Genomic DNA, 14,699 nt, shown 5'->3' with positions numbered 1-14,699 from the left:
TGTAGTTTTCCCGGTGACAGCTAAGGAAGTTAAGAAAAATAAAGCATGAGTCAGTGAGATGGTTCAGTAGAAGTTTAGTTTTCTGCTAAGACCCAGACAGTTGGAATTTGATACCCACATCCCACATGATGGAAGGAAATAATCAACCCGCGTAAGTTGTCCTCTACCTCCAAGTGTGTTCCACAGCATACATGAGCCCCTTCCTCCACTGTATAAATAACATTCCATAAAATTTTTAAACTCAAAACATAGACTATTCAAAATATAGACAGCATCTATTTGTAAGGCAAAATTAATAAACGATATTACCAAGTATTATTTATAGCAACTTCTATAGTATGTGAAACACATATATCCTAATTCACTTTTAATATCCAAACTACTTTACATGAAGGTTTTGTAAGTAACCTCTAATCCAATGCACTATTGCCACTAGTTAGACAGGCTGAAATAAATTAATCTACTATACTGAAAAGGCTGACTTAGACACAAAGTCACTTTATCGCTTTTCAGACTTTTAAATCTAGTATGATCCACATACTGTCCACAATTAAGCTCAATAAACCTCACCTTTGTTCCGTTGCATCCAGGGATACCTTGAGGTCCTGGAGCTCCATCATGGCCTGGCATTCCCTTTAAAAAGGTATACAACACACTTATAGCATTCCTTAATTATCTTTCAGAAGATCTTACAATAATCAAAATCATACTTACCGGAAGACCTGGTGTCCCCGGAAATCCTGGAAGTCCAGGAGGACCCTATAACAATAAGTAAATCCCTTGAGGTAGTGACGAGGCTATTACCAACCACTGTTGTTTCAATAACCACAGAAGAGCTCTTTCCTTGAGATGTTTTGAAAATCCCTTTTACAGAAAACTAGAGGCATGGAGGAAATGTCTGTCTTAACACAAAATTCCTTCAGATCTGTGAATAATGAATTTACTAGGAGATGAGAGGCTAACAAATGGATCTTCCGCTGAGGACATTAATGTAACTAACCTCAAACATCTTTCAATTAAATTTCCCTTTCAGGACTGGCACAATCCAACTTGACAACTGTTTCTGTTGGCGAGGATATACGGAAAACAGTACTCTCATCAGTACTGTAAACACAGACTCAAGTGTTATGGCAGAATATTTGGAAAGAGCTACCAAAACTGACATGCATATAACCTTTAACCTAACAACTCACTTCTATGTCTGTATCCCAGGGGCACACTACAAATTAGGAAACACAATATGATATTTAAGGTTTGTGACTGCAGCACCATTACAGCAAGGTTTGAACAAAATGAGCAGAAGACGTTTCTGATAGACTGTATGCCGGAAAGCAAGAAAGTCACAGTGACCAGTGACTTCGGTAAAAACATATGGGCAGGAATCAAACTTGAATAGACTCCTACCAGGTCAAAAATGGGACAAAATGGGGTTCAAAAAAATAATATGCAGTGTTCTCAGCACTGTGTGTGAGATTAATTAAGTCCAAGTCTACAGAGTAAGACCTTATCTCAAAAAAGTAATAACTACAATTAACTGAAACATTAAATCAAATGTATTTTAATGAAAAAAAAAACCCTCAAAAAATCCTTCCTTGAACACTACTTCAAGTAGTTGTTCGAACAGTTCATTCATTTATTAACATTCCAGCTAAAATGGTGGCCTGAGGAAATTGGGACTGACTTAAAAATAATCTACAAATTGTTACCGTAAAGCAAGAATAGAGTAGCTAATCGGTACTGAGGCACGCTGAAGTTTTCAGTAGCAAAGTGAAAGATGTGAGGGATTTGCTTTAAAATATTTGCATAAATAGTGCTTGTTTAGAGACAAAATGTCAAAATGTTCCATTGTTTTGAAGACAAAACTAAGCACAAGGAAGTTGAATCTATTGTGTGCTCTCTGCATTTGTCTAAACGTAATCTTTTTCACTTTTAAACTGCACATCAAGAGTAATTTGAGTCGGCTGTTAGCATTCAGATACCTGTACTGACCTGACCCTGGGGTATATGTCCTTAGGTGTAGCCACTAAGAGCTCCTCCTGTGCACGTTCACAAAGTTCCCTTTTAAAAGGCCCCGCCCACCTCCCATCGCTCTCTTTCTATTTCTCCCTCTACACACATATTCTTCTACACACAAAAGCAATCTCTCTCTTCTTTTCTTTTCTGACACTCCTGTCCCCAGAGGGTGGTCTCCCCTCCTCCCTCACCCTTTTATCTTCCCTTTGCACTAATAACGCCTCCAAGTGAACTCTGTTGCATGGTGTCTTTCTCTTGAGCACTGTTTTTGTTTTTTTTTTTTTTTTTTTTTTTTACAATACCAGATGGTGGTGGCACACGCCTTTAATACCACCACTTGGGAAGCAGAGGCAGGTGCATATCTATGAGTTTGAGACCACCCTGGTCTACAAATCAAGTTCCAGGACAGCCAGGGCTGTTACACAGAGGAAACCTTGTCTTGAAAACAAGAGAAATAAAGAACAACAAGATAAAAGTAGTCTGTAAGCTGAGACCTAAAGATACGGCTACCATATCAAGCACTTCTAAAGTTATACTTCAGAAACCGGAACGGGGTCTAATTGAACACCTCCCAGCTATCTAGAAGCAACCATTAGTAGAATGATTAATTCTTTTTAGTTTCCACAGTATGCAGTATGTATCATGCAGTAGCTATAAATGGCTATTGAGAGATACAGTGTTAGTATTATAAAGAGCTTTAACTGTATATATGTGCATATATATATATATTTACTACAAAAATCAGTTATACCTGACAAATTAAACTAAAGGTTTCGACTTTCTTATTTTTTCCCATACTGTATCCACAGCAGTCATAAATACCACTTAAGAAATTTACATAGTTTTTTTTATTTTGGTTTTGAATTTTTTGGAGACAAATTCCCAATTCTGTACAAAATGCTGGCCTGGAACTCAAAACAATCTTCTTGTTCTTAGTATTCCAACTGCTAATATTACATATACGATGTACCAATCTGGGATACCACATGGCACTAAAAAATTATGCAGCCAATGGAATATTTTTGATATTTTGTGCAAGATTTATTTATCTAAATGTTTGACTAGCAAAGAATTACAATATTTTGGGGCTGTAATAATAATTCATATATGAGCAGGCACCTAATAGTCAAAGTAAGAGATATTATTCTATAAACAGAAGTTTGGAGCTAAAAGAGACCTTGGAGATATACCCTTTACCTTTTGCAGTGAAGAAACTGAAGGTCAGAGAAAATAGATCTTGTCTTTGAAAAAATCACCACTATTGGTAATAAACCACTATCCTCTAATTTTTCTTATTATTCTCTTTGGGGGTTTTGAGGCGGTTTCTCTGCATAACTCTGCCTTTCCTAGAACTCACTCTATAGACCAGGCTGGTCTTTAGTTCATAAATCTGCCTGCCTCTGCCTCCCAAATGCTGGAATTAAGCCAGGCCTCAGTATTCTATAATTCTAAAACCAGCCATATGCATACCAGCACTGAAGAAAGGTAGGCATTAGCTGTCAACTTGACAGAGTCTAGAATCACCTGGGAGATGGCATGTCTGTGGAGGATTATCTTGATTACATCAATTGATGTAGGAAGACATCGAAATTGTTGGCATTTACCTTAAGCAGGGGATTCTGAACTGGATAAAATGGAGAAAGTAAGCTTTACACTAGTATGAATGTATTCACCATGTTCTGCAGCTGATTGGAAAAGTGATGTGACCAACTGTTAAAAACTCTTATTGTCCATCATGATGGAAAGTTTGAACTCATGAACTGTAAGTCAGAATAAACCCCTTCTCCCTTAAGTTGGCTTTATAGGGAATTTTTTCATAGCAACAGTAAAAGAATTAAGACAGACATTGGTAACTAGAATTAGAACCATTGTTGGAATAAAACTGACCATGCAGTTCTCAGGCCTTTAGAGCTGGTTTTCAGGAAGAATGTGGAAGAGTTAAAATAGTGACTTGGAAAAGTCCCTGAATGCTATAATCAGAGGATAAAGCCTTTTCTGCTGGGAACTTGGAAGACAAGAACACTGGGGGGGAAGGGGGGCGGGGAATGTGTAAAGTGGAGACTGGTCATTGAGATGTCAGAGTAAAAAAGGACTCTAATTAGCAACTGGGCTAGAGGCCATTCATGTGATATTTTGGCTAACAATCTGCCTCTATGCTGCTTATTAAAAGTCGATTGAAGATAAATTTCAAGATAATGGGTTAACTTGTTTGGCAAAGGACATTTCAATGCAGGAGAGAATTCAGTTTAGTATTGGTAACATAGCTATAATTGTTACAAAGGTCAGAACTACTGAAAACAAGCATCATACATTGCATCGGGACAAAAGAAAAGGTGTCCTGAAGGCAAAACTCCAGTCACCAGAGGTCCTTCAAGAGCTAGCAGTAGAACTTGGCAATGTAGCTCATTTGAGAGACATGGAAGCTTGAAAAAGAATGTAAGGCCAGAGGATTTGTGGTGTGGATGAAGTTCCTGCAAAGAAGCCCTAAGAGGCCAGTGTGTGAAGTTGTAAAGGTAAACCATAAGTTACAGCTAAGACAACAGAATAGTGGAGATACCAGGAATAACAGACAGCTGCCAAGGAAAGCTGTGGGCATAGAACTAAGCCAGCCTAGAAAGACTAGATGTGTGCTTCAGGGGGCAGAATTGAATGCATGGGGCGGATCAAGTGGTTTGGACTCCAGCTGATGAGACTACAAATCCCAGAGTTTGGACTTGAAGCTGCAGGATTTGATGTTTGTTCTGTTTGATTTTGTTTTATGTTGAAGTGATTATTTGTGGCTATGTCTGAGTTCTTCTAATTTAGAATAGGGGTATTTACTCTGTGCCAATATTATGCTGGAAGTATATACCTTTTTTTTTTTATTTTACAGATGCTCACAGTTAAGACACTGAGGACTATGGGGACTTTAGATGTTGGATTGAACGCATTTTACATTATAGCATTCTCATGGGTCTATGAGAGCAAGGCATGGAAAGTTATGGCTTAAAAGTGACGGGTTTAGATGTCAAGCTTAGAAGGAGTAAAGTTGTAATGTTTTTATTTTAGTTGTCAACCTGACAGAATCTATAATTACCAGAGAAACAGCTATCTGGACATGCCTGTGAAGATTATCTTGATTACATTAGTTGGTATGTGAAGATCCATTTTAATTGTGCTCAGGATCGTTCACTGGGAAGGGGATCCTGGACTAGATATGATAGAGAAAGTAAAAGGGGCACAGTATGCTGGTTGATTTTGGCTTTCCATTGTGAAAGTGATGTGATCAGTTGCTTCAAACCCCTGCTTCCTTGACTTCCCCACAAGAAAGGATATTACCCTTCAATTGTGACTCAGACAAAAATACGCTAACATGAATAGGGAAAATTTCACAGGTCCCCGGTCTTAGACCAAGGAAAAACTATAGATAATTAATTACTTTTGAGAGAGGGTGACTTAATGAGCCCCAGGGAAGAGCTTTCTAATTGATTATTCAGTAACAACTGGTCAGCCTTGAAATAGTAAACATTAGTACACATAAAAGCAACACTAAATAGATTCAACATGTTGTATCTAATATATTTATATGTGTGTACAACAATAACTAGTTTATCATTGTTGTCTCCTATCATTTCGCGTGTTTTTATCTGTTGACATCAACAAAGCATTTACCATACACTGCCTATTGCTTACCCGGATTCCTTTTGGTCCTGCTGGCCCAGGAATTCCATCATCACCCTGAAAAACACAGTATGTTTAGTACTTTTGTCCTTCAAATCAGTCATCAAATGACTAATTCTCCATTATAGCAGCCTTAAACTTTGTAAAAATATCTGAAAGTTTGTGTTAAAATCATACACCCAAAGAAGGTTTATTATTAAGAGTAAACACACTCATAAATTATATGAACAACATCAAGAAAAGTCATTATTTTACTGGGGAAAGTGCTGACATGAAGAAGTTTTACATGCATAAAGTTGTATGCAAGGCACACAAGAAAAAGAAGATAAGCTAGCAATGCAGCTATTTCCCAAATCATTTGTGCAATAAAAAAAAGAAAGGAAGGAAGACAACCTCAAAATTTTGACAATTTCTATGGCATATTTAAGCTGCAGTTGTACGTGCTGTTCTTGAATTTCTGCTTTTATCTTTTCATTTATTTCAGAAAGCACCTTCTACTGGCAGAGCTTAACAATCATGAATTCGCTCTTCCAGATTCCGCTCTCTACTTCTGGCAAATACTCCCTAACCATTTCAAGTCATGCCTGTTCACTGACATTTTTAAATCTAACCTCAGTGAATTTTTTGTTAAGGATTTTCTTTTAAATTTTTAATAAAGAAAAACTAATATTTGATGTAAAGCAGCATATCCACAGGTTCTGGCAGCAAAGATATGGATATTCTTAATGAAAAGACCATAAGTCTCCATGAAACATTCTCCTTTTTAAAAGTTTAATGATATACTCATTCCAAAGCAGATGCAGTTACAAGAAGATTAAATGAATTCCGATTCCCAGTTAAAATAACTAGAAGACCTCTTGTTCAATAAATATTTTATGCCTGCTTACTGTAGGCAGAAATAAGACAAGAATCCTTCAACAATGCACCAGTTAGATCAAGCAGCAAGGTTAAAAGAGAGGAATAATTTTAGAAAAGAAAATTGGAATGCTAGAAGTTATGGAGGATATCTATCATCTCAACACTCAAGAGCCTAATGCAAGAAAATGGCCACAAGTTTGAGGCCAGCATTATCTACATACAGAGTTCCAGGACAGGTAGACCACAGAGTAAGACTATTTTAAAACAAAACAAGAAAGAGTGGGAAAGAATGGAGCTGAGGTTACATCTGGATAGGGCATTTGCCTAAAACCTGCAAGGCCCTGAGCTCAATCCCTAGCACTACATTCAAAAGGAGAACATTACAACGGAGGAGATAAAGCCACGATTTGCAAATGATATGACTGTATGCCTGAAAACCAAGGTATTTAAACTACTATAACAATATGATGAGTTTACAATTATATAAAAAGCTAACATTAAAAACTCAACAGCCTTGTTATAGGACCACTTTAGGAGACTTAATAGGAGAAAATATCCCACCTATACATGGTAAAACAAAGTATTTTGTAGTGAATTTAACAAGAAAATGCACAAGATTTATAAGAGGAAAAGTTTAAAACACTTGTGAAGTTCACAGACAAATAAGTAAAAAAAGAAATTCCATGTTGTTAAATAAAGGAATTCAACATTTCAAAAGTAAACCACAAATTTTTATTAGAAATTTTGTACAATGAAAATAGATTTAGATAGCAGCTGTAAAGTTTATATGGAAAAATACTCAGCAATATCTTTGAGGATAAAGAAATGTAAAAAGAAAGAAATGAGTGGACCCTCCACCAGTCAGATATGAAAGTGGAGCATAGTTTCAATTATTAAAATAGTTTGAGTCTTAGATTTGAATAAACAATACTGGAAGATGATCAGAAAGGAAGTTCATATGAATTTGGTATACAGAAGCCACTCTTTATCCAAAAAGGATAATTTATAAAATCCCACATAGGTACCTGAAACTGGGAAGTACCCAAACTTATGTATGCTGTATATTTTTTCCATGTACACAGGGTAATCTGACACATTCACACCACTGCACGTAAAATAAAGTTAAATAAATTATTAAAAAATCTTTAAGAATTTGAAATTAAACTAAGTCCTACACAACGGGAAACACTCTTAAATAAAAGTAAAATTAAATGTAAAAGAGTGCAGTGCTAAGTGCAGTTATGAAAATGTTTGGAAATATGACACCTTCCCTGCCTGCCATCAGGCTGGCCTCGAACTCCCAGAGATCAGCCTGCATTTGCCCCCAAGTGCTTTGATTAAAGGTGTGCACCACAATCACCTGGCTTTTATTTATGTTTATTTTCTTGTTGCTTTTCCTAAATGTATGTCTTTGAGAAGGTTTTTGATCCTGAATATATAAACAGTTGTGAGTTGCCATGTAGGTGTTCGGAATTGAAACCAGTTCCCCTGAAGAACAGTGCTCTTAACCACCAAGTCGTCTCTCCAGTGCCCTTTTCTTCTCCTTTCATTTCTTTCCTTTCCTTTTCTTTATTTCCCCCTTACCCAAGACTGGAAGCTAATTTCTTTGCATGTAGAGTGTATTGCCTCAATCTGGAGATATTGATATTAAATTGTGGCCATCTATAAGCAAGGAGACAGAGAACAAAATGGACCTTGAAAATATGTCTCATGGTGGCTACAATCTTGCTGAGGTCAGCACTCAAGATGGTTACCAGAGCCACCCTCTTAAAAGCTTCCATCTTGGTAAGGTCAACACCCATGCTGTCTGCAAAGGGCCTTCACTAAAATGTTTTGAACTGTGAGCCCCCTCTACCCACCCACCCACAAACACACACTCAGGGACAGACATAGGCACACTGAGAGAAAGAAATAAAATTTGAAATTAAACTCAATGTACGAGAGAGTCACAGAACACAGCAACAAACCAAAACACAGATATAGCAAAATGTATAGACATTGTAAGAACTTAACAATAACTAAGAATAATATGAAACAAGTATAGCAGTATATTTTAATAAGTTCTTTAAAACTAATAAATCATTAATTTTAATAATTTTTAGCTTATTATTTTTAGAAGTGGCTGGCTTCACACAATTGAAATCATGATAAATAAAACGACAAAACAGGGATGACTCCTGCATAATGATGATGGCATTGGAAATGAGTGGAGAAAAAGATACCAGGACGGATCCCACGGGTAAAAAATAAATTGACATACTGAAAGAAAATCTTTGAGAAGTAAGGTATATATAACCTTAAAGTGTTCAAGATTTGTTCAGCTAGAAATCCATATATATGACTTAAGAAAAGGATCTTTGAGAAACAGAGACTTACAAATGTATATGCTTTCATGCACATACCCAGCAAAACCAAGGACAAAGGGGAAAATAATGCAACTCACAGTATGTGCACAGAAATAATCTTACTAACAAATAGCTCGGCAAAATAGGAAATTACCAAAACTCCACCAGAAAAAAAAAAGGAAATGTTATGAGTATATCGGTCATAGAAAAAACAAGTGACACCTCTATCTGGGAGAAGCATATTCTTCCTCATAGAAAGAGAAACGCAAGCTGAAAGTACACTGACAGATCACCCTCCTACCATACTGACAAATGGGAACGTTTCACAGTAATGGTGATAAAGCTGGATGGAAATGTAGCTTCTTTTTTGATTTTGAATCAAAGGTAAATTATATATAGCTGACAAATGGTAATCTGGTAAGATCTGTAAAAAAAAAATCACAGGTGCATACATATGCAGGCAAGATTGTGTGTGTGTGTGTGTGTGTATCCGTGTCCAGTGATCCAGGAACTCACTTCTCATAATTTATCTTACAGATTCATGCTTATTGATACAAAAAGAGTAAATCAAAGTTTTACATCTTAGCAGTTAGGTTTACAGCAGCAAACTATTGAAAACTGCATAATATATAGGGAACTGGTTATGACATTATAACATATATATGACATTATAACATATATACACACAATGAAATTAAGTGTAGTGAAACTAACATGTTCTGAGTACACTGCTATAAGAAAAAACAAACTAAAAACTAAACATGACATCTTATTTTAAAAATAAAGGGGATGAAAGTATGGGTATATACACAGGGACCAATGAACATAGATGGAAAAGAGGATTTTGTATACACTATATTTATCTTGAATAAAATGAATATAATACCCATCAAACAGGAACCACATTTTATTCAATAAAGAACTCTTTTGCAACATTACATATATATTCTATATACATTTATACACATGCATATATATATACATGTATTGTTTTATGTATGTATGTATGTATCTCAGGACCATACTCTAACCAACTAAGCTATGTGCCTGGTTTATTTTACAAGTTTATTCTTTCATAAACTGGAGTATATCAATGAAGCATAATTCTATATTTTTTCGCTTTACAAACACCCAAATAGCCAACCACACAAAAAGTATATTTTGGATGTAGAATCTAAGATGTTTAGACTGCAGTATATATTCTCACTTTATAAATAATGAAAACGACTTGCACCAAAGATTAGAATGCTCTCCAGACTTTATCTGTATAGAAACACATCTTCATAAGCTATTATACTAACACTAAACAGCCTCAGTTAATGCTAAATTATTTCAAAATAATTTTAATATAACTTACTTTAATGAAACACAAATATTTACTCTTAATTTGGATGGCATGCAAGAAACTCTGACCTTGATCCCAGATAAACACAAATGTTAAAAATGTAGTTTTTTTCTATAATTCAAATTACATTCTATTTCAACACACCCAATTCCATAACAAAGCGGAAAAATTAATCAATTTGTGTTCCCACTTCAGTTTCCCAAAGCTGTGCTTATGTTCCCGTGTGTTGAGAAGGGGGAGGCTTTAGCTGTGCTTCTATATTAGTGCCCGATTCCATCATCTTTGTTGCTTTTAGATCTCTGTGCTATTTCTTTGCCATTCCTGGGTGGCAAGCATCATCCTGCTGCTCTTGCTGTGTTATAGCACCTAGGAAACTCAGTTGAATGGCCCATCTACAAAATTCTATACAGTCATTTCGAGGCTTGGTATTTCCTTGGTGTTCACGTTCTATCCAGTGAATTTCAGCACAGGTCCCACTTACTGCTGAATGCCACAAAACTACCTCCTCACAATCACTCCATCATTCTCTCAACATCTAACTTCGGCTATAACTAAATATATATAAAAATCTCCATGTCGGGCTGGAGAGATGGCTCAGTGGTTAAGAGCATTGCCTGCTCTTCCAAAGGTCCTGAGTTCAATTCCCAGCAACCACATGGTGGCTCACAACCATCTGTAAAGAGGTCTGNAAAATGTGGGGGGCTGGAGAGATGGCTCAGTGGTTAAGAGCATTGCCTGCTCTTCCAAAGGTCTGGAGTTCAATTCCCAGCAACCACATGGTGGCTCATAACCATCTGTAAAGAGGTCTGGCGCCCTCTTCTGGCCTTCAGGCATACACACAGACAGAATATTGTATACATAATAAATAAATAAATATTTTTAAAAAAAATCTCCATGCACTTAAGTTTCCTCCATTTTGTACAACTACCTGGTGATATCCATTTGATTTTCTTACTCCTCTAATGATATGCTACAGCTTCATTATATGCAATAATAAAGCTAGAAGGAAAATGTCATTAAGTCAAATTTTGCTTTTTGAGCAACTGGATATACATACATCACTCTATCTAATACAGATAGAAAAGAGCACTAAGTCAAAAGAACCACTATAAACTAAAAGATACTTCTCTCAGTCTCAAGACTCACTGTTATCTTTCCTACTACCCCATCTTAACATACACATAAAGATGCTACCCTTACTCACGAGGGTGTGTGTGTGTGTGAGTGTGTGTGTGTGTGTGTGTGTGTGTGTGTGTGTGAGAGAGAGAGAGAGAGAGAGAGAGAGAGAGAGAGAGAGAGAGAGAAGCCTAACTAACCTACATGGTCTATGATAGTGATAATGGAGCTTTAACACTCTGATAGATAGAGTCCAGCTATTGACCCTCCCCCACCCAGCAGCTGCAATTGATCCAGGGAGATGGCAGAGTACACAGAAAGTTAGGAGGCTGATTCAAAGTGGTAGTCAACAGCAGCCTCCAGGAGATCATTATCCACGACACATCTCTTTTAGAGTTACCCACACTTTTATAAGCAATCCCTTACTCATGTTCAGTTAGCAAGCCCAATAAAGTCCTTGTCAGCAACTTGGAATTTGGCTAAATCCTACTTTGGTCTGTTATTGGTGCCCACCTGGGGTGAGAAGAAGTTTATTTGCCTCTCCCCAGGAGAAGTTTAATGTAACAATTCCAAAGGCCGTATACAACAAATAACGTCTTCAAAAAACAATCTGAATTTGGTAGTAATGTCCAAATTACAAAACAAACAAACAAAAGCCCTCACTAAGGTGAAGAGCCACCCTTCCTGAATAAATGTGGCTGAAAAATTCCCCCAAAGAGCATCTCACCACAGCAAATGGGGCACATCATAGAAAACTTCAACTGGTCAGAGGGATCAAGGGAGGAAATTAGTGCATTGTGGGGAGCCCAGCCCTACATAACCATTCCTGCATCTATGGCTCATGGGACATCACAGAAGAGGGGATGGAAAGAGTCTAGGAGCCAGAATACCAAGAAGTTTGCTGTGAAACAGTCAAGACTGCCATAATATCAGTATGGGACAATTTTATGGGGTCCCAGTCCTTTACAAAGAACTACTGGCCTCTCCCAGGGATGAACCCCCCTGTTAGCTGTTCGGTGAGAGTGGTCTGTCCTGAAACCATATGCATAGAAATAACAGAAACAGATTCAGTAGGTTGCATGTATGTTTGTGTGCACATACACAGACATACATATGTATGCATATGTAACAATAATAAAGAAAAGTGGCCATCAACTTTAGAACGTGGGGCTATGGGAGCAGCTTGAGGGAGGGCAGTTCGGAGGAGCTTGAGGGAGGAAAACCAGGAGAAAAAGAAATGCAATCTATTTCAATTAAAAACATTTACAAAACAAATTCTATGATATATAAAGTGTACAGAAAACAATTGTCTCTTTAATTCTGTTGTTTGGTTTAAGCAGTAATTTCTTATTACAATTCAGTGAGCTTTTAGTTGGACTGGCAGTTTGTTTGACATTTATGGTGGTTGGTTGCTATGGAAACAAATATACCTTTTGTCCCGGAGGTCCTGCAGGTCCTTCTGGACCTGGAAATCCTGGCAGACCTGGATGGCCTTCCAAACCTGGAAATCCTCGTTCTCCCTATAATTGAACATATAGAAGAATGTAAAGGAAAGTCATTTGTGAACTTTTAAATACAAGCATAGTTGAATTTCAGAAAGTTCAAATGACTGCCATATGAATGTAACATAATATACTGATACTATATGTCCACAGTATCTACTAATATGGACAAATCCAGAAGACGTGAGCAGAAAAACATAAATCATCCAAAATGTATATAATATATAGTAAATGTAACCTCTTTACTACTTGAAGAATTAAACAGTATCAGACATAAAATGAGGATACAATAGCAAGAGTTTTAATCACAACTCAATTATAAAGAAGAGGGAAAAATAAGATTTTCACCATTTTAAGAGCTATATTATCTCAGATTGTTGAATGGTCTGTTACTAGCAGAACTAGGACTAAAACTCTGATCAAACATCCCACTCAGATAGAAAAATGAGAAGGAAAAAAATCTAGATTCAGTCTGTTTCCCTAAGTACAAAACAGCTGCATGTTTGGATTTTAGCTGGTATTTAGAAAACAGCTCTGTTAAAAGCACCGAGTACGCCATGTGCACAGCAATGTATATTTTCAAAGCCAAAGTGCTACCTGGGCTAGAAGTATAAAGAAGAATAAAGCAAAGGCTGAAAATAGAGGATGCTGGCTAGTACGGTGGCTAGGCAGGTAAAGGCACCTGCCACCAGGCCTAATGATCTGACTGAGTTCAATCCCCAGGAACCATAGAGTGGAAAGAAAGACAACTCCTGAAAGTTGTCATCTGACCTCCACTCAGACACTGTGACATGCACGTGTGCACATACACAAACACAAATTTAAAAATTAATTTTTAAAAATGATATGCATTTTTAATTGAAATTGAATTACGTCATTTAGACCTTTCCCTTTGTTCCCTCCATCTGGTGTCCACCTTTTCAACCCTCTCATCCCCTCCACTCTCAAATTGATAGGCTCTTTTTCTCTAATGATTTTTGGTATATACATATATGTATATGTATGCACAAGCAAAATTTTTAAGGGAGGATGCTTAATTATGTTTGTATCAATTAAGATATTATACCTTTTTAATGTTATATCCTGAAATTCCCTCACGTTATCACAGGACTCAAGAAAAGCAGATAATATATAGTAGCAAGAAGAATTAGAAGAGCAATTCTGAGACTTTCAAAGGTAGAATATTTGCTAAAGTGAATATATATACATATATATATATATGTTTCCTGTGCAAGAATGAGCTAAATGTAGGGTTTTCCACCTAATTTATAAAATGAATAATAAGAAACGTTAAAGGTAGTTGTGTGACTACCTTTGCTTCCTAGGTATTCATTTACTCCTTTTAAACCATTATAGGTTTGAGTATAATTTTCACACATTCATAGACTGAACATGAAATGGTATGCCTATTTCTGAAAGTCAAACTGTAAAACATTTTTAAAAAAATCAAAAAGTAAAAATAATCCTGACTTATCCTGAATGCCCATGTTTGGAGTTTTAAAAATTCTTCGTCAAGTAGTATTTTTCACCCTTTGTTATCTTTTAAATATTAGTATTACTCTAGATTGTGCCATTGACTTCTCTCTTTCCCTGGGAAGTCGAAAATAGTAAAGGTAAGTTCTTAATAGCAAATCTCAAGGATTTCCACTGGCACTTCAAGCTCAATGACCGTAAAAATAGTTTGCTTGTATTGAGTGTTTTTCCTTTGCCAGATTCTTAAAACTCCTTCCAAGTTTTACTTCACTTGCCACTCTCCATGACAAGACAAAGTAAAATTGTTATTCCCATTTTATGTGTGAATTCATGACAAGGAGAAGTTTTCTAATTTTTCCTAATGTAAACTTGATATATAGAACACCC

General features: G+C 36.5%; 1 protein-coding gene across 1 annotated transcript in view; it reads right to left on the bottom strand.

Annotated features, from left to right (window-relative positions):
- The window catches only part of Col4a5 (collagen type IV alpha 5 chain), a 203,090-nt gene that overhangs the window by 125,542 nt on the left and 62,849 nt on the right, over positions 1–14,699 (bottom strand). Inside the window, exons 3-6 of the mRNA XM_050123992.1 lie at positions 12,768–12,857; positions 5,686–5,730; positions 715–759; positions 571–633 (exon numbers count right to left, since the gene is read on the bottom strand). Coding sequence (XP_049979949.1) covers positions 571–633; positions 715–759; positions 5,686–5,730; positions 12,768–12,857 — 243 coding nt within the window. The remainder of the gene's footprint in view (positions 1–570; positions 634–714; positions 760–5,685; positions 5,731–12,767; positions 12,858–14,699) is intronic.

This window comes from Alexandromys fortis, unplaced genomic scaffold, assembly GCF_014885135.2.
Source record: "Alexandromys fortis isolate MF-2015 unplaced genomic scaffold, M_Fortis_MF-2015_v1.1 scaffold_195, whole genome shotgun sequence".
NCBI lineage: Eukaryota > Metazoa > Chordata > Mammalia > Rodentia > Cricetidae > Alexandromys > Alexandromys fortis.
This window is presented reverse-complemented; position numbering and strand designations above follow the sequence as displayed.